Below are 20,491 nucleotides of genomic sequence, written 5' to 3'. Positions count from 1 at the left end.
CGCCATATAACTCTTGAGCACTTATTATTTACTCACTTTGCCCTGTTATGATGACCTCGATGGCGCAGTGGTAAAGTGCTTGCCACTGAACCGAGAGGTCCCAGGTTCGATCCCCGGTCGGGTCATGATGGAAAATGATCTTTTTCTGATTGGCCGGAGTCTTGGGTGTTTATCTATACATATATGTATTTGTTATAAAATATGCTATCCTTGAGTCATCCCATAACACAAGTCTCGAACTTACTTTGGGGCTAGCTTAATCTGTATGATTTGTCCTAATATTATTATTAAGTTTTGTCCAAATTTGAGTCCATTGGAGTGATTGTCGTGTGTCCGCAGGAGCGAGTCCCTGTACTCGAACTCGAAGCTGTCGATGTCGACGGACGGCGTGTCGCCGCGGCGCCGCACCGCCAGCATGGGCTGCTCAGTCGACGACCCGCCCGATCTCAGCGCAGACAACATTGTGCTCAGGTACGCTCTAACTCGTGTGATTCCGATTTGGATGACGTGCAAGGCGACTATATATGCGATAGACGAAACTGCATTCCCAGACAGGGTTGACATTAAGGTGGCCGATCATAACAAGCGGTCCTCATTTTCACTCATGACTGCCTTGCGTAGTTGCGTTCGAAATTCGACAGTAAATAAATAAACCGCTCGGCTGTGATAAAATCATCGCATCTCAGCGCCGACTGGTATGCGCGCCATGTAAGGATAGAGACGAGTGATCGGATTGTCGAGTATGACTTAGTTTTTGTGATTCCAGCGTGAGCATCGAGCTGGAGTCGCCGGTGGTGGTGCTGCCGCGCGCGGCGCACAGCAGCGAGGTGTTCGTGGCACACCTGGGCCGCATGAGCCTGGGCAACAAGCCCGGCCCGCCGCACCGCTGCCTCTACCGCATCCGCGTGCGCGACATCTCACTGGCCTCGGTGCGACGTAGCCTATGTCACATCTACCCTTCCAACTATTCCACACTAAAATCATTTTGACGCATACAAATAGACTTTTACATTTATATTATTAAATGTGTACATAGATATTTTTCTCAGTTTCTTAAAGCGGTGTATTCTGAAGTGCTCTTATGTCTGCCCAACGGCATAGTTAATTTATTCATTGTTCATAATGTGTTGTCACATGTACATAAAATAAAGAACTAAGCTGAGAGGATTTTTTAAAATATTATAACTTACAGTTGGACGTGGCCGAACAACTAAAGACTCATCAACTGAGCGGCGAGAACATGTCTCAGATCTACGACGTGTCGCGCGGCAAGCCCGTGCTGCACAACACTGCCTTGCAGCTGTCCATCAGCTACGCCGACACTGAGCTAGATGGCGCTGTTATCAATCAGGTACTCATTTATTTCTTTATTATTAAATCTCATTGTTTTAATAAAAAAGGTTCGTGCTAAGTCCCGTTAATATATTTTTATATTTGTGTTCAAAGCGCGAAAGTTTAAAAAACACTGTTATTATAAGATAAGAGAGTTGAGGCGTGGAACAATGTTCGCCACCTTCTAAAAGAAGACGGAGGAAAAGGCAAGCCAAGAAGGGCTTATATGGACCAAAACGATGGCTGAAGATAGAGAGAGATAGAAAGAAATTCACCGACTAGAACGAAGTTCTTAAATGTTAAAAGAAAAATGATACGGATTCAATCTCCAGTCATTTCATATTGAATTTCATATTGATGTAGTGGCGGTATACATGTCATGTCGGATCCCTTTAAGCGACTTGAATAAATTATTACACTAATTAGCAATAAAGAACGAAACAACACTCTCAATACGGAAAAAGATACATTTATGATTATTCGATTGAACACATTAAAAAATTTTATCGTTTTGTTTTAGTGTGAGATTCGCGGCAAGATAGTGGGTTCCTTGCAGATCTCCGCGCGCCGCGAGCAGTATGAGCAAATGCTGGAAACCATCCGCTGGATCAGCGTGGCGCCCGACGAGAGACAGCCCGACAGGGATCATACTGACGAGGTATACTAACAATGAGCTTTATTTAATTCCATATTTATACTTTAAAATGTGTTAATGAGGTTGAAAAACAAGCTACCATCTGGTCAATTTTTCATCTTGACTGTAAGTTTCAACAATTTTTCTACTTTATTTCCATTATGACTGTAAGCAATAGCCAAAATGTTATTCTACTCCCCACCGTTCTAGAGCGCGGCGCTGTCGGAGCCCGCAGTGCCGACGCTGCGGCTGGACCCGGCGCTGCGCGCGCAGCAGCTGCTGCTGGCGCCGCCGCCGCCCGCCGCCGACACCACGCAGCGCAACTCCAACACTGACACTACAGGTCTGTCATTCATTATTCATAATTTCAAATTCTTTTTTATCGAGTGTGTGTTATATTGCTACATATAACACTGGTGTCAGATTTAAAGGAGATATAAATTTGTAGCAACTAGCCCAGTGCAGAGGAGTCAGTCGGCATAGACAGAAGGAGGCCTTTACCTAGCAGTGGGTCACGGAGAGCTGCAGATTAATTCTTCCATGCATTAATGTCTTTAGCTTTTTTTCTTCATTCCTTATCAAATTAGCCTTAAAGTGAGTCTTTTTCTTATAAATAATGTGGATGAACCGATGTCGTGTGCCGCAGTCCGGCTGGAGGTGTCGTCGCTGAAGGTGGAGCTGCGCGCGGAGCGCGGCGGCCGCGAGCGCAGCCTCGTGCAGCTCGCCTTCCGCGACTTCTCGTTGCTGCACCGCGCGCGGCCGCACTCCTTGCAGGTCACATGTTTTTTGATGGTATTTGAAATAAGGAATAAACCTGAGGTCAAACATAGGCCATCGCGCGCGGAGCTGCGCGCTATACGTGTAGTTTGTATTGCGATTCTTTTTATTGTGTGATTTATGATTGTATTATTTTTATATTAAGCATAACCCTCAAATTGTCCTCGATACGGGTGTAAAAATATAAGAGATTTCGTATGAATAGACATAATAACTTACACCGCACCAAGATTCACAATCTGTTTCCGAAGACCAGTCCACTCTATTTTGTCTTAAGGACTGTTCAAACAAATGCCATTATCGCGCGCAAACAAATGCATTAATTACTTCAGTTTAAACAGTATTTTTGACGAGGCATAGTATTTTCAAGTAGTCACTCTTAATAACCCTATTAAAATATATGTTTATCGTCAGGTGTCACTGCACTCCATAACGATGGAGGACCTGAGCAAAGAGCCGGAGTCGAAGCACCGCATGATGATGGTGTCGCACACGGCGCAGAAGCCGGCCAAGGCCGTGTTCGTGTCTGCGTCGTGCCCGGAGCTGCGCGTGCGCAGCGCCGCGTGCGCGCGCGCCGCCTCGCTGCCGGACAAGCTCCACGTGCTGGACAGGGAGGTCTGTATTTATATATATTATATTAGGACAAATCACACAGATTGAGCCAGCCCCAAAGTAAGTTCGAGACTTGTGTTATGGAATACTAACTCAACGATACTATATTTTATAACAAATACATATATAGATAAACATCCAAGACCCGGGCCAATCAGAAAAAGATCATTTTACATCATGACCCGACTGAAGATCGAACCCGGGACCTCTCGGTTCAGAAGCAAGCATTTCACCACTGCGCCACCGTGGTCGTGCATGCATTATGTATGCATAGCCGCGACTGGGGGTCTTCTTTTTATAATATGTAAGGATAATATTGAGGAGAGAGAGAATATTGAGCAGACAAGTACGCTACAGCTACCTTGTTACCAGTGGGCGGGCCGGCGCAGCAAGCGAGACAGAGACAGCAAGTGTGGCGTCACGCCTCCGTGCTCGCCCGCGGAGCCGCAGGCGGCGGCTCCCGACAGCGAGGACGACGCGGACGGCGACATGCTGAGGGCCGACGACAACCTGGTCTGGGTCTCCGTGCAGTGGCGCCCTGACGCCTTGGAGGAGGGAGGAGACAATGTGCGTGCAAAGGATTTATGTATCAAAGCCCAATTTATATAATGATATCCTAATAACTGATATTATAAAGCGAAAACAACATTGTTTGTTACCTCTTCACGCTCTATCTACTCAACCGATCTGTTTGAAGTATGGAGAAGGACACTTTTCATCCCGGAAAAATAACTGCTCCCATGGGAAATCACGCGGGCGAATATGCGGACAAAAGCTAGTATTATTATAAGCCTTATTTGTTCACTAACTGTTGCCCACGACTCTACTAGCGACAGGAAGTATCTCTCTCATATTCTTGGTTGCTTCCCCCGTCGTTGAGGAAGCAACCGGGGGTTATGAAACGCTAGTATTCGTTCACTGCAGATAGTGAAAGTCACAAAGGTGGAGTTCAACTGCCTGAAGCTGGTGGTGAGCATCGACAGCTGGGTCACGGTGCTGGACTTCTTCGGCATCGCCGGCGACGACGCGCCCGACGACCGCCAACAGCCGCACCGGGCGCCCACAGGTCGGTGCATTTAGTGTGATTGTCACTATGTCTGTCCTGTATTATTTGTTGCTCACAGTGTATGCACAAGTACAATGCAATAAGATATTTCTCTTCGCGTTATAATGATTTCATGCAAATATTATTGTATACGCAAAATCTGGATTCAATTTTCACCCGCCAAAGATTTGTGTACAGCCGGGACTGTACACCTTGAAATTAGTTAAGATGATGTTAAGAAATGATAGATGTTTACCCGTACAATTTGTATTTGTGATCACCGATTGCACAGATCAAAAATCGCGTACCGAAGATCCGTATCGAAGTATCCGACCTGTGTTATTAGACTGTAAAGCTACGTGACATGCCGTGAAACGGCTTTAAATCGGAAAATGTACGTTATTTCCATTTGATATTATGTATAATGTACTAGCTGTGCTTCGGGGCTTCGTTTTCATGGGAATTTCGTGACAAAAAGTACCTTATGTGTTATTCCAGGTTATATTCTACCCATTTTCATAACAATTCGTGTAGTAGATTTTGTGTGAAAGAGTAACAATACATACATCACATACGAAATTAGTCGGAGATCGAGACGGGATGTTGTTCCAGACGAGTCCGGCAGCCCGGGCGCTGCCGGCGCTGCTGCAGCTGCGGACGCGGGCACGCGACGCACGGAGATGTCGATCCGCTCGCTGTCGGTGGTGCTGGTGCGCGGCGCGGCGGGCGAGGCGTGCCGCGCGCTCGTGTCGCGCGTGCGCCTCACCGTCAACGACGACTTAACCGCGCATGCGCGACACATACAGGGCAGGTACGACCTCGTGTCACTCTGCTATCCTCGCATTCTCAACTGTGCTAAATCTATTTGCATACTTTAAAATAGGAAGGTTCGGCTGTGATGACAACCGATCGCCTGCTGCCTGACGTAGACCCTGTTTAGAAATTATGTTGTTGCCTAATACTTGTCAAGGATTTTTATCACTAGTCCCTCTCATGACATCCTATCTAACCTTCTCTTTGCGGACTTTGTTATTGTCTTCCCATCAGGCTAAAAGTCTGACGCCCTCAAATCTATTTTAAAAAACTGTCTTTTACTCTATACATGTGACATCATCTTACGATGTAACAATGTTGAATATAATAAACATGTGTCTCTGTACTCAGACTGGGCGCGCTGCAGCTGACGGACCTGTCGCCGCACGCGCTGCTGTGGCGCGACCGCTTCCGCACGCACGCGCACCACGCGCTCACCTTCCACTACACTAGGTGAGCTCACTAACTCTATCTCGTGTATATCAGTGTGCTTGCGGTGGAGACATTAAAATTGTTGATGATGGTAATCTTTACGCCATTTTATTTTTGATCCCCAAACAATTAACAACTGTTCAAACTGACGCGAATCCCGCGCGGGACACAAGATGCGAAATTGCGTATTTCAATGTGACGATGGCGCTAGTGTGCGGGTATAGTATGCGGGTAGCAGGTTGCCATCCAAAAGTTACCAAAGTTAATTTAATTTTACTTTTTCCGTTACGCAGACTGTGTAGCGCGGAGGCGGCGGCGGCGGCGGCGGGCTACGACACGAGTCTGAGCATAGAGATCGGGCCGGCCACGTACGTGCACACCAAGCGCTTCGTGCTGGAGCTGCAGGCCTTCGCCAGGGAGTTCAGCTTGCTGCGCCGCGTCATACTGCAGGCCAGGAAGAAGGTCGGTAGCCGTACGTGAAAGGCCCGGGCCTTTTAGCCAAAAATATGATTATATGTAGTCATGTTTGAAGGAAGAATGATAAAATTGCCCTTGTCCAATAAAATTTTTATGGTTTAGCTTTTTTGAAAAAGTCTCGAAGCTTTATAGCCCTTTAGTCATTGCAAAAAAATTTCAAGCTATAATAAATATGTCCAACAAATTACATTATTATTAAGCATCTGAAATGATCTTATAAGCGGCGCTTGACGTAGATTCTACGTGAAGAGCTGCACTAGCATCGCGATGAATACGAGTGTTGCTATCGCCCAATGCAGGTGTCAGTGTCGTCGCTGCACGGGCGGCTGCGGCGCACGCGGCTGCAGCTGTCGGCGACGACGCCGGTGATCGTGCTGCCGGTGAGCGCGCGCGCGCAGCACGCGCTCGCCGCGGAGCTGGCGCGGCTCACGCTGCGCTCCGAGCCGCAGCCCGACCGGGACCCGGGTTTGTCTTCAATTTTTAATTCATTTGAAAAAACTGATGAACATACGTGTTACCACTATAATTTTGCGTTCATTATTTTTAGTCGTCAGTGTCAAGATCATTTTAGTGGAGCGATTACTGTGGATATTCCCATTCTTTCATATTGTTTTTGAAACCTGCTGTTGTTATTATCGGCTTATGAAACTATTTCATGATAAATCGATTAATTTTGACAAAAGTATCAGACATCATCCGCATTGATATATGAACTACAGTGTTTTGACATTTAGACGCGCTTAAATTATAACGGAGGACACCTAGTGTGTGAAACCGAAAACTTGGTCTCATTAACACAACACGCAACACATTGTCATAGTATAATTTGTATGATTCCAGCGATGCGGCCGCTGCTGGACGTGCGTTGCGCGCGGCTGGAGGGCGTGTCGCTGTGGTGCGCGCGCTACGCGCGCGGCGCCGTGCGCAGGCACGGGCCGCCGCTGCTGCACGCGCCCGCGCACCTCACGCTGCGCTGCGAATCCAACATGTCCGACACGCACGATGGTCAGTCTAGCTGATGATTATTGTGTGTGTACATGTTCACCATTCATTCAAATTAAACACTTTTTGTGTCTTACTATTTTTATTGCTCGACTTTTATTGTTGGAAATATGCGAAAAGGATATGGACTAATAATGGTCTCCTCCCTCCCCCCAGTGGCAGACTTGACGATCCAGGGCACGTTGACGACGCTGCAGGTGGCGCTGGACCCGGCGCAGTACCGGCTGCTGCGCGGCGTGCTGGCGCACAACCTGGGCGAGGACGTGGACGACGTGCTGCCGGCCGCGCCGCCGCTGCCCGACCACAACAACACACAGGTGACTCCCTGCTAGCTGTCTCTTTTTGGGTTACATCTATTAAGATTCTCCTTAGAATGGAATTATCTTTATTGTGGACACACACACGCAAATATACACATGTAGAAAAACTTATGCTGTGTGCACTCCTCTGGCTCAGTGGTCCCAAAGTGGATCTTGGCCTCGGAAACGACATAGTCTTCTGTTCACCGCTATGGTTCTTATTTTAACAGCTAATATAAACGTAGTTAAATAGCATGTCCAATCTTCCTTACCTATGCAGGAAAGTGCTCCAGAAGTGATGATATATTAAACGATTCATGATCAAACTCACGTGTTTCCATGTCGGCCGTTACGTCCCGAAGCATAAGATTCAATTTGTGATTACACTGCCACCTGACGTCAAATGTCTTTGCAAAATCCTATTGTTGCCTTTTAGCTTGTTCCGTAGCCTTTTCTAACATCCACGTGAATGGTCCTGATTTAGGGTGAGAACCACCCTCGCATCAGGGCTGATGCCCCGCATATATTTACAGGTGTGGACCACAACGTCCCTGAAGCTGGAGCTGCAGGACGTGCGCGTGCAGCTGCAGTCGGAGCACGGGGCGTCGTCGCTGGCGTGCATCAACTTCATCAAGTCGCGGCTGCTTGTCGAGACCTACTGCGACCTCTCGCAGGACATCGACCTCGTCTCGCAGGTACTCGGGACTCAACGTGCTCTTAAATCGAAAATCCTATAAATAAAAGCGTTTTTATTTCTGACAGAATGGGTCCATGTATTGTTAGCGATAACATAAACAACTTAGAATGTATAAATAACCTTCCCTGAGCTATTCAAAATATGACAGAAAGGACGAATCGAGAATGACAGAAGTTACAATCACGATGCTATCTATTTTTTTCCATATTTAATAATAATAATAAAAAAGTGTGTAATGAATGAAATAAATGTAATTTTTTTTTGTACAGGAAATCCTGGTGTCGGACACTCGGTTCACGTCGGAGCCGGCCAACCGGCGCGGGAACGTGTTCAGCCACATCGTGCAGCCCATGGCCGAGCACAGGCACAGCGTGCAGCTCGAAGTCCACGCCAGGTAACGGATGGGTCACCGTGCCTGTCTGTCATGGAACCAGATCACTCTATCCCGTGGGTGTCGTACGAAGCGACTAACAGGCAGAGGCTTGGCACCTGAAAGACAAGATAGCATTCCCAAAGAGGGTTGACGTCATGCAGGCAGTCGGTTGTATAATCACAGCCTAATTTTCAAAATGTTTAGTCTTATTTTTTACGCTGACTTTTGGGCTTCCTTGACACAACCATTGATGAGAGAGAGATTTGGTGGGTAACCAAAAGTATATTATCTTTAAAGCTTCGTTCGTGTTTTGGGAAGCACTTTCGACAGTTGGTCCCGTCTGTATTTTGCAGTCACCAGTGTACATCAATCCTACGTAATGAGTCATAAACCCATGTCGCTTATCCATCCAAAAAGAAAGTTAATGCCTCAGCAGTAAGGAAGTTAATCGATTAATTAGACACAATACATCTATATGTACAGGAAACGTCTGGACACGTCGGCATATACGATCCTGGTGAACAACATGCGGTTGATGGCCATCCTGGACTGGTGGGAGGCGGCCAACCAGTTCATCATGCAGCCGCCCCCGCCGCCCGCCGACCTCGACCAGATGCATTTGTAACTTTTATTGTCTTTGACTAACTTTTGAATATGATAGAATAAGCATTTATAGTAAAACAGATAAACATAACACTTATTGCAATGAGTAAAACTACTCAAAATGTGTGTGTCTCTAATAGCTCGCTTAATATGTAATAGAAAACTCGCAGTAAATATAATCTCACGACTTCGTACGCATGTAAAAGTATCCCAGATTTTTCCAGAGATTTCTACCGTATCCGGGAGAAATGCCCCTAAACTCCTATAGCTATATACCAAATATAAATTAATCAATACAATTAGCATTTTAATTTCTATAGTAATTAATCTATTCTTATTGGACGATACCATTTCCACTTTCAATAGAAAAAAACAAATACTGACGTAGATATATAAAATGAAATGTCAGTAATTCCGGTTGCGCAGAGAGGAGGCGCTGGCGACGCCGCGCGGCGGCCACGCGGCGCCGCGCGCTGAGCTCAAGCTCAACGTCACGGACTCACAGCTCGTGCTGGTGGAGGACGCCTCCGTGTGGGACACCAACGCTGTCATACTGAGGGTCAGTATGGGTCACTGACACTTTCACATTTTCTTTTAATATTATATAAATAATAAATAAATATATTGGGACAAATCACACAGATTGAGCTAGCCCCAAAGTAAGTTCGAGACTTGTGTTATTGGATGACTCAAGGATACCATATTTTATAACAAATACATATATGTATAGATAAACACCCAAGACCCGGGCCAATCAGAAAAAGATCATTTTCCATCATGACCCGGCTGGGAATCGAACACGGGACCTCTTGGTTCAATGGCAAGAACTTTACCACTGCGCCACCGAGGTCGTCGAGGAGATTTATTTTAAACTTCTATATGTAATGAGATAATTTGTTTTGTGATCGAGTATACAGAGTAAGGACGTTGAATCCATTCACTGTTCATCAATTAATTGATAACATCAATCGCCGATATGTACACGGGGAATTCCTCGGAACGTAGCATCCACAAGAATTTAGAGGTAAATGCGTCAAAAAATAAGGTCAAAAATGTTCATATTCAAAATGTTAGTGGCACTAAAACCGTTACTGTACTTGTAAGCAATTGACGTCAATAAGTAATTTTATCATCTCAAAGTGAAATACAAATGTTATATTTTTTACCTTAGTGTTTTGTTGCCTTAAAATGAGATTTGGTTTCTCCAGAGCACCTGCGTGCTGACGTACCGGCCCGCCGACGCCGGCAAGCCGGTGTCGTGCTCACTGACGGAGCTGGAGCTGTTCTCGTGCGTGCTGGGGCTGGAGGAGGAGACTGCGCTGTCCATCGTGGAGCCCGCGGCCGTGCACGTCACGCTGGGGCCGCATACGCAGCTGCACGTACGTACACTCTATACACTGCTGTGGGATCCACAGCTCCTGATTGCCTGATTGCCTCCAATGATATATTTATTTTGTAAGATGACAACTTGACGTTGGTAAATGGTATATAAATCTACTGCGCAGGCGAATCATAAACACGCCATATCCCAATTGTTACTAGTACTTATTGTCTTTTCCGGTTTGCAGGTCGCGATGGGGAACCTGAACCTCCGCCTGTCATACCACGACATGCGAATGTTTACATCTATGTTACAGTCTCTGCCTGCGCAAGCGCGCGCTGCGTTAGCTGGTGAGAATGGGTTTTATTTATTTTTCTCTATCTCGTGAAGTCGTGAACTGATATACTATATACTTCGCCTGAGCGTCAAAAATTACGTGAAAAGATAATAAGAAATACTTATAACGACTCAGCAGCTCTGGAGAAGCCTCATTGGAGCAGAGTTCAGCTGGCTATGTTCGGAAGAAGTTTGTCTCTATCTGCATTCGTCACCTCATCTTTCATTTGTATTTTGCTATCCTTATAAAATTTTCGTCTATCCGTCTATGAAGGCGTAAATTTAAAAACCACCGAGCAAATTTTGTACGGTTTCAATCAATAGATAATTTCAGTCGTGAAGGTTTAGGGTGTATAATTTATTTTTACCCTTGCGAAACTCGGACGGGCCTCAAATAAACATAAAGTTTCTACACGATGCAGGCAAACTCCTCTCAGACGAGCGCACAGAAGACGCGCCCGCGAACAGCGTGCACATGCAGCGGCGCGCGGCGGCCGGCGGCCGGCGCTGGCCGCCGGCGCCGCCGCCCGCCGTCTCCGAGCCCGCGCCCAGCGCTATCTGGCCGCTCAAAGCTGTACAGGTATACACTTCAATAGAGAGAAGGTTCTCGATTCCTCTCGTTGTTTTGGTTTCATTTAGTTAAATGACGTAACCTTTTTTACGAATGCACATTGGTGAACTTAATCTGTGTGTATTTTTCCTCATGATGTTTCCCTTTATCGAAAGCAAGTGGTGGTCTATGAAAACAACAGATTATATGAGCGTTGTATATACACTTGTATACACACTTGTATACGTCGATGATTTTATCGGTCCTTACATTGATGTATAAGTAATTGGAAATTTTTATTCGAATTAGTTACATTAGTAATATTAGGTGTAAATCTGTATTTAATCGAAATCTCAACAAGAAGTTATTTAGAAATTAGGTACATATGTAACTAGTGTAATGCCATACGGTGAATGTTGTAAAACACGCGTGGCAGGATTTAAAAGAATATCATATTGACAAGAGCACATTTAGATAATGCTTGTTATGTTATGCAGTGTTGTGTTGTGTTGTGTTCAGGTGACAGCTGATTGTATCACGCTGTGCGTGATAGACGACTGCTTGGACTCCGACGTGCCGCTACTGGAGGTGTCGCTCAGCGAACTCAAAGTTGAACAGGTAAGTAAAATGGCCTTGTTATACCATTTGTTATACGTGTCACACATGCATTTTAACTTATTTTTGAAAATAATAATGAGATTAAATAAATCTGGAATCAAGCGGGTGCAACAGGTACAAGAGCACTGTCCGGGATAAACAGGGGTGCGGGAATTTGAACCCGCGCCCCTGTCTATCCGAGACAGTGCTCTTGACCACTGAGCTATCGAGACCATGCCAGTTCGGCTGAATTAATTCATCTCTTTCGTCTTACGCCGACGTACAGTATTTTCATTAGTGTAGTAGGTACCCTTAACTAATCAACATACCCCACTGTTACAAGCAAGAAATTATATTTTTGGAAAATATTCGCTCATCTATTTAAATTGATTTGTTATACATGTCACACATGCTTTTTAACTTCTGAATTTTTTCATCATATTATTATTTTCAAAAATAGCCTTGACGTCACACATGTAGTCCTTCGTAGTTTAGAAAAAAAATCTTCCTTTTTTATATTGAACACAATACTGATAGTACATATTTAAAATCTTGTGAAGTCGAAAAAGAAAGGTCAATTATGCCTTATGCCAATTATAAAGAAGGGAACCTATGATTGGGTTTTTGTAATTTCTAGTTTTTGTCTAGTTTTGGAATGGTATGCTGTTGGGTGTCCTTGAAAATATAAAAGTAATTTAATATCCATTGATGGGCTTATACGATCCTATCAAAGTGTTTGCCTATGATATAAATAAACATATTTTAGATTTGGTAACATTGTCGACTGCAACCACCAGGACCTCCGCAAAGTGGAAGAAGGTCTAGAAGACCCGCTGCTGGTGTGCACGCCCGTCGGCCCCCACCCGCCGGGGCCCGCGCCTCCGCCCCCCGGCGCGGGGCTGGGCCGCCTCTCCGCCGTGCTGAGCGCGGATTACTACAACAGACCCCTTTCTGGATGGGAGCCATTCGTCGAGCCTTGGAGGTAGGATCAGTGGCGGATTGCTTAAGAATTACATTACGTAAGAGCGAAAGGACAGAAAATTATGTTTGAGAGTTGTTTAAGCCATAGATAAAAGGTTTAGCAAAACATGTACTTTGTGTAAAAAAGTTTTTGGGAGTACGGTCAAAGTCTTAGTAGTCCAGCTCTATGGAAATCTTTTTCGATATCATGCAGTCAAATTCTCGACATGGCGTTATACAGTACGTAATTAAATGCAGGATTGTCGTAAAATCTGAACCACGGCGGAAAACTAGTGTTCTATATCGGTTGAAGTATAAAGAAAACATTTGAAATTGGAACCACGGATATCACGCAAATTTCAACGCCTTCATTCTATGTTGGAATAAAAGTAAAAAAAAAATAACGGCCAGTTATATCGGTACAGATTCGAGACGATGTGGGAGTGGCGCGTGACGAGCACTCTGGCGCCGCGCGTGGAGATCTCGGTGAGCTCGAGCGAGACGCTGAACACCAACGTGACGTCATCGCTCATCGAGCTCAGCACGCACGTGCGCGAAAACTGGAGCGCGGATTACTACGCGCAGAGGGTAATGGCGTCTAATATATACTGATGTTGACTTCCGAAGAGAACATTTTTTGGGGTTTGAAGTTTGCGAAATTGTTTTCAAGTCTCTTTTTATCATATTTGTCCACTTATGTATGCGGCGACGGAAGGATTCATTTTGAACATTGTAGACTGGATCGTACGCAAATTAATTATTGACTTGGGTGTTTATTTCCCAGTCGTCATCTGTGGAAGCGTCTCCGAAGGGCAGCCCCGCGGGCCACCGCCGTCGCTCGCCCTTCGTGCCCTACGCCCTGCGGAACCTCACCGGCCAGCGGCTCTGGTTCACCACCCTCACCAGTTCACAGTCAGTGCTGCCACACGATAGTCATACTAGTATATAGTTGTCTAACCTAGATAAATATAAATATATTAGGACAAATCACACAGATTGAGCTAGTCCCAAAGTGAGTTCGAGACTTGTGTTATGGAATACTAACTCAACGATACTATATTTTATAACAAATACATATACATATAGATAAACATCCAAGACCCGGGCCAATCAGAAAAATATCATTTTCCATCATGACCCGACCGGGGATCGAACCCGGGACCTCTCGGTTCAGAGGCAAGCACTTTACCACTGCGCCACCGAGGTCGTCCAATAGATCCTAGTACATTATGCCTAATTCATTGCTTTTAATTATCTTCTTTTATTTTTCGAGTGGAAATTGCACGCAAATAGTAATTTAGAACTGTAAGAAGCCGCAGCAATTGCTTGACATTGGCTTCATTAAGATCTTCACGACACGCACAAGTGACAGATGTCTTGTGGCAACGTAATGCGACTGTTTTATAAATACAGTTGACTTCCCAGACTATCAGAGCCCGGCAGCCCAGCAATAACGGAAGCCGGTCCGGACGACTCGTGGGTGTCGGTGCGGGCCGGGGACACGGAGCCGTTCTCGTTCGGGGCCCGGCGGGGCCGCGCGCGGGCCCGGGTCCCCGCCAGCCCGGCCCCGCCTGCGCCGTGTGCGGCGCTGCATCAGCTGGCGCTGCGTCTCGACGGCTGGGCGCCGCCCGACCCCGTCTGCGTCGACAGAGTGGGCGTGTTCTTCAGGAACCTCTCGCATCTGGTGAGTGATTTCACAACACTGAACCGGGGGTGGGGGTTGCATGTCTTATCATATTGGTGTTGATGAGGTGTTTCTCATGTTTTATTCTTAAGAAGATAAATAATAAATATATAAATAAATATATTAGGACAAATCACACAGATTGAGCTAGCCCCAAAGTAAGTTTGAGACTTGTGTTATGGGATACTAACTCAACGATACTATATTTTATAACAAATACATAAATAGATAAACATCCAAGACCCGGGTCAATCAGAAAAAGATCATTTTCCATCATGACCCGACCGGGGATCGAACCCGGGACCTCTCGGTTCAGTGGCAAGAACTTTACCACTGCGCCACCGAGGTCGTCTAAGATTTATGGCAACGCTACACGTGCGTAAATATATAACACTGATTAGTTAAAGTTAAATTAAATGTATGAATACGAGGTCCACATCTGGGATAGATATGTAATTTTACTTTCGCTAAAGTGACAAAACCTAGTTTAGTCCAATCTTACCACATCTTCACCTAACTATATGAAATTAAAATATGTTATTTTTATGTTGAAATGGTGAATGGTGCTCCAGAAAACAGGAGCAACCGCGCGCATAGTGTTGGAGGTGTCGCTGGAGGGCTCGGCGCGCAAGCTGGTGTCCGTGCGCTCGGCGCTGCAGCTCGTCAACCGGCTGCCGCACGCCGTCGACGTGCGCGTCGCGCTGCTGGAGAACAAGGGTCAGTCGGACATTGCTCCAGGAGGCTCATTCACTTCGACGACCTTGCTAAAGCACTAGCGTTGACAATGCAGTCAGGGTTGTCACAAAATATGAAAGATGTCATACTGTATCTATATTGATTTTACCAAAAGTTACAGCCTTTCATTTAGCTGAGAAAAGTTATATTTCTTCATCTTGTTAATTTATCCAAATTCGGTTTACATATCCACGTTTTACGTTTATTTTGCCATAGCTGAACGGAATTTGAAAAGGGTAATTCATAAATGTGATCAAGATCCTGCTTTATTGTTTAGGAGTTACCGCATTTAAATTTTTATTTCTATAATAGTATTTAAATAATGGTTCCGCGTGTTAACCAGACGAGAACTTAGATCAGATACAGAGTTTCTTCACGATATTTTCCTTCTTCACATGTAAGGTGAACCATGAAAAGTAAACTTTACTTACGGGCCGATAGTCCACAACTTGAATAGTGACCTGTCCTAATTCATCACTCCTTAGTTTGATCGTATACCTTTCCACCATTCCGTACTGAGACGCAATGGCGATGCAGAGAGCTCGTCGTGGGGCGGCGCGTGGTGCTCGAGCGCGCTCGTGCGCGCGCGCAGCCTGACGCTGCCGCTGCTGTCTGCGTCGCGTCGCGTCGCGCTGTTACACTCCTTCCGACCTCTCCAGCTCTACTGCGGTAACTCCTATCCTATCCTATCCTATCCACTGCACGTTCCTTTACCTTTAACTTGATTGTAAAAAGATACGAGATAGTTAAAATATAGGTATAAATTAGCTATTTGTCATCACCATCATCGTAATAATAGACTCATTCAACTTTTTACAGATATATCGATTTTGTAAATCCATTTTTGTGAGTCAAGTGTACGATCACTGTGATCCCATTTAAATACGCATTGATCTCAGGTGAATGGAGCAGCGTGAGCAGCACATGGCGGTCCGCGCAGGTGGCGGCGGGCGCGACGTGGCCGGCGCCCCTGTCCGCGACCCCCGGCGCGCTGTGGACGCGGCCCGCGCTCAGCCTGATGAGCCGCGACCTGCGACCCGAGCCCCCCGCCCCCGCCGCCATCGACTGGCGCTCCGCCAACACCGGCCAGCAGCTGCTGCACTACGAGTGCCGCATGCAGTGCGGCCCGGTCTACAGGTAACGTGATAAGCTGGGACCAATCATATCTGGCATTCGAAGCTTACGGCTGAAGAAGGTACCGGTAATTACAGTGAGCTGTCGGAATAGATGAAGCTATCAAAGCTAAAAGCTACCAAAAAACTCGGTGCACTCAATTTATCTATGCAATACATTTATCTTATCAATTTTCCTTCAGGTTTTGTTGCTCCATAGTCCGCGAGCGATTCCCCCCTGAAAAGGGTTCTCCAGTAGCTGGCCACACCCTGACCCTTCTACCAGCCCTGCAGTTGGAAAACTTACTGCCCCTAGAGCTACAATACCGGTGTTGCCAGCCAGATAATATTACGCAGGCGCAGCAATTGGGGCCTGGGGACACTAGGCCATTCCACGAGGTACTTGAATCATTCAACTAAACTGTGTCTTTTATCACTCTATCGTTAAATCAATTTTATTTTTGAAGGACACAAGAATATTATCGATATTGTGTTTCATCAGTCTTTAAAAGTTATTCTTGTATTCCATCCCCAGGTGAACGTGGAGGAAGGCGTGGAGCTGAGCGTGAAGCTGGAAGGTTTCGGCTGGTCCTCCCCGCTGGTGGTGTCGGCCAGCTCCGGCGCCGGCTCCTTCAGCGCCAGGCTCAAGCTGCGGGACACCCGCGGCAGACGACTGTACCTCAACGCGAGGGTGACGCATAAGAAGACTGATGGAATCAAGGTTACACACTCATGCAAATATTTACCATTGTGATTGGCCTTCGCCGTTGCGTTGGTGATATGTATATATTTGATAGCGTAGTGGTCACCATGCCCGTCTCTCATCTAGGGAGTTCAATTCCTAACGCGGGTGAATATTTGTACTTATAATTAGATATTTGTCTGCTGTGTTGGGTGTTTCTACATGTCTGTCCATCGGACTCGCCATATTATTTCCTTATGGTGCTCTATGAGCTCTCTGCATCGCCTTTTGATTTCTAGTTTTATGGTGTGCTACTCAATTTTACAAGATTTTATGCGATTACCTTTAAAATTACTTTTTTGTCATATCATGGACATTATACTTCACACATCTTTAGGTTATTCTACTTTCCCTGGAAGTATAGTGGTGATGTGTGGGTTGCAGGTGTCGGTGTCGGCGGCGTACTGGCTGGTGAACCGCACGGGGCTGCCGCTGGTGTTCCGCGCGGAGGGCGCCGCCAGCGACGCGGCGGGGCAGTTCGAGGAGCACGAGGTGGCGCGCATGGTGGCGCCGCTCATGTTCTCCTTCGCCTCCGCCGACGGCGGGCCCACCATCGCCGCCCGTCTGGGCCGCGCCCGGGCCCCCACGCCGCAGGTACGTCCAGGGCCCTGCAACCCTTTGTCTGGCTATTTTATAGACTTTGTCCTTGACGAGATGTGAAAATGACTGTTTTGACTTTTGTGCTATACTATTTTCTTACTGTAGCGAAATTTATCTGTCTAAGGTTTTAATTTCGCTACTCGACTGGTGCAAAACAAAATAGCAGGTATGTAAATCGACAATTAATTGATCAGTTTTATCAGTCATATGATTTACTATATTTTTGTTAGAATGCGTTTTAACTTCAAAATCGTGACGTGTTTTTAGTATATAAGTTAGTGTAATTAAAATAAAGTATTCCTTCTTTGTTTACCGGTCTCCGTGGTTTAAATTACTTCGCCATAGAAAGTATTCAATAGTCGTATCTATTCCAGTGGTGTTCCCCGTTCGGACTGGGCCCCGGGACCTTCGTGAAGCGCCTGGTGGGGCGCTGCGAGGCGGGCGGCGGCGCGGAGGAGCGCGAGTTCGCGCTGGGCGTGAGCGTGCGCGCGGGCCGCGGCCGCTACCGGCACACCAACATCGTCACCTTCACGCCCAGATACCAGCTGCACAATAACACTTCGCACCATTTGCAGTTCGCGCAGAAGTGTACCGCCACCACGCTGGTCAGTTCTTTTCATTTATAAGACCCTTTTTTTTTTCGAGAAATTGCTGCGGTGAAGTTTGCCGCTTCTGCTTCATCTGCGCTTTGGAAGTCGGCAGTAGACATAGTTTTAAGTAAATTGACGTCATAAGTGATGTATATCTTCCTTAGTTTAATGAAGAATTGTGATTGAATTTGGTCAACGTCGACCGCTTCCAATTTTGTCAATTTGGAAAACTTGAAGAAGCCTACGTTCAGCAGACATCTTACGGCTCAAACAATGATGATGACGATGCATTTGCAGTCGGACCCGGGCGCGATGGCGACGCACGTGTGCGCAGTCGCCGGCTGCTACCTGCCCTGGCATTGGGCGCGGGCAGACCGGGAGCGCTTGCTGTGCGTGCGGATACTGGCGGCGCCCGCGCCGGGCAGCAGTGGCAGTGTGCCGCCCCCGCTCACCGGCTGGTCCGCGGGCTTCCGGCTGGACGCGGCCCGCTCTCTGCATCTCGCCTGCAGGTATATGCTACTGCTGACTACGTAATAAAAAGAAAGATTGTAAACAAATTACATATTTCGTCATTACAATACCAGTTTGAATTATTTATTTGACCAAACTTCCATTAAATAAATAATATAAATAAATATGTCTCGAATCTGTTACAAATAATATCCAACCGCCATTCTAACCAGGGAGAGCGGCGGCGGCTACCAGTTGGTGCGCGTGGAGGTGGTGTGCCAGGCCGCCAGCATGTTCGTGGTGCTGACGGACGCGGACAGCGCGCCGCCGCCGCTGCGCATCGACAACTACTGCCCCGTCTCCATCATGTTCCACCAGGTCCGTTCTTACTCATGACAGCTGTTTGCGTTGCTCAATACTTTAAACTAGTCAGATTAACTACATTTTTTTTCTGTTATGGTCCACCCATCCAAGAAAGGCCCTCCCTCAGTGGGAACATTGAAACTATCGTCTAAACTATGATCATGATGATTTTTTTAATATCTGTCATATTACCCTCAGGTTGGGTGCACAGAGGAGAGCGTGGTCGGCGCGCACGCCTCGGCGCGTTGGGCGCTGCCAGAGCCCGACGGCGCATGCGCGATATCCCTCCGCGCCCCCGGCGGTCCCCGCACTACCCTGCAATTAGATGTCTTAGGAGCTACTCATCATTTACTCTATCAGAACTTCATATACGTGGTGTTTTCGAGCGCTCCGCCCCCGCCCCCGCCGCCCCCCGGGTCGGCGCCGGACGAAAATGTGCTGGTATTGGAAGTGCCTCTAGGTTCTACTAGAGTTGTACTCGGCAGGAAGCGATATGGAGATAGGTAAGGATGAAAACTACGACACTTAGTTTTACCAGTTACTGTTTTTACTAGTTTACTACGAAATCTTTATTCAGTGGTATTTTAGGGTTCTTATAGCTCTTGTTTGTAATATTACAAGCTGAATTCGCCTCAGGACTCTGCTTTTGTTAGAATCGACCTGGATTTGAATTATGTTTCGTCTAGGTAAATTCTGCTTTACTTATACAAACTTCATAATCGAGTATCGCTGTGTGCTGGACACGCTTTTGGATAAACATAGTTCAGACCATCATCATCTACACGTAGTATGTTTGTCTAGGTCCCAACTCTGGCGGCGAGGACCTAACGACCAGCTGATCCACGAGGGCAGCTCGCCCCCGCAACCCACAGACGCTCTACTCAGTGACGACCAGGCTTTATCTCCACACGCTATGGTAAGACTGCGTCACGGACAATTTTGATGATCACTCAAAAATATTTTCGTATGTTGTCAATTGTAAGTAAAGTCTTGTGACCTTGTGTCTTTGCTTCCATGTGTTCTCTCTTTTTATATGGGAAAAAGACACAGCATGTGTTAGTAACTTGCTACGTGTTCGTATGTTTCGCGGTAGACTTTCTGTACTCGGTTAATGTGTGCTGAAAATGGCGATGACTTGTCAATCGTAGGTGCTAGATATAGAAGAACCGGCGCCGCGGCCTCTCCAGGCCAGCGCTCTGGTGCTGCGGCGAGCGGACGCCCGGCGCGGCTGCACGCAGAGATGGCGGCTGACGGCCGACGGCCGCATGGCCTGCGTGCACGCCAACCTGTGTCTGCAGCCCGCCGCCGGCCTCATGGGGCTCACCCCAGGTAATGATCTGAACTGAGCGTCTGTT

The 20,491-nt window shown here is 46.7% G+C and overlaps 1 protein-coding gene across 3 annotated transcripts in view; it reads left to right on the top strand.

Moving 5' to 3' along the window:
* Positions 1-20,491, top strand: part of Vps13D (Vacuolar protein sorting 13D) — a 43,041-nt gene that overhangs the window by 14,082 nt on the left and 8,468 nt on the right. For all 3 annotated transcript variants that reach the window (XM_053769617.1, XM_053769618.1, XM_053769616.1), the window contains exons 25-62: positions 340-471; positions 767-929; positions 1,193-1,351; positions 1,853-1,990; positions 2,177-2,309; positions 2,613-2,740; positions 3,158-3,358; positions 3,728-3,922; positions 4,280-4,421; positions 5,013-5,211; positions 5,565-5,666; positions 5,939-6,107; positions 6,422-6,587; positions 6,963-7,127; positions 7,281-7,441; positions 7,957-8,118; positions 8,390-8,514; positions 8,977-9,114; positions 9,523-9,655; positions 10,305-10,475; positions 10,665-10,767; positions 11,176-11,333; positions 11,823-11,921; positions 12,698-12,882; positions 13,286-13,448; positions 13,645-13,772; positions 14,286-14,544; positions 15,117-15,261; positions 16,179-16,416; positions 16,595-16,790; positions 16,927-17,112; positions 17,518-17,727; positions 18,108-18,338; positions 18,621-18,832; positions 19,007-19,151; positions 19,335-19,639; positions 19,938-20,052; positions 20,285-20,465. In XM_053769617.1, coding sequence (XP_053625592.1) covers positions 340-471; positions 767-929; positions 1,193-1,351; positions 1,853-1,990; positions 2,177-2,309; positions 2,613-2,740; positions 3,158-3,358; positions 3,728-3,922; positions 4,280-4,421; positions 5,013-5,211; positions 5,565-5,666; positions 5,939-6,107; positions 6,422-6,587; positions 6,963-7,127; positions 7,281-7,441; positions 7,957-8,118; positions 8,390-8,514; positions 8,977-9,114; positions 9,523-9,655; positions 10,305-10,475; positions 10,665-10,767; positions 11,176-11,333; positions 11,823-11,921; positions 12,698-12,882; positions 13,286-13,448; positions 13,645-13,772; positions 14,286-14,544; positions 15,117-15,261; positions 16,179-16,416; positions 16,595-16,790; positions 16,927-17,112; positions 17,518-17,727; positions 18,108-18,338; positions 18,621-18,832; positions 19,007-19,151; positions 19,335-19,639; positions 19,938-20,052; positions 20,285-20,465 — 6,341 coding nt within the window. The remainder of the gene's footprint in view (positions 1-339; positions 472-766; positions 930-1,192; positions 1,352-1,852; positions 1,991-2,176; positions 2,310-2,612; positions 2,741-3,157; positions 3,359-3,727; positions 3,923-4,279; positions 4,422-5,012; positions 5,212-5,564; positions 5,667-5,938; positions 6,108-6,421; positions 6,588-6,962; positions 7,128-7,280; positions 7,442-7,956; positions 8,119-8,389; positions 8,515-8,976; positions 9,115-9,522; positions 9,656-10,304; positions 10,476-10,664; positions 10,768-11,175; positions 11,334-11,822; positions 11,922-12,697; positions 12,883-13,285; positions 13,449-13,644; positions 13,773-14,285; positions 14,545-15,116; positions 15,262-16,178; positions 16,417-16,594; positions 16,791-16,926; positions 17,113-17,517; positions 17,728-18,107; positions 18,339-18,620; positions 18,833-19,006; positions 19,152-19,334; positions 19,640-19,937; positions 20,053-20,284; positions 20,466-20,491) is intronic.

Source organism: Plodia interpunctella, chromosome 3 (genome assembly GCF_027563975.2).
Source record: "Plodia interpunctella isolate USDA-ARS_2022_Savannah chromosome 3, ilPloInte3.2, whole genome shotgun sequence".
In the NCBI taxonomy this organism is placed as follows: domain Eukaryota; kingdom Metazoa; phylum Arthropoda; class Insecta; order Lepidoptera; family Pyralidae; genus Plodia; species Plodia interpunctella.
This window is presented reverse-complemented; position numbering and strand designations above follow the sequence as displayed.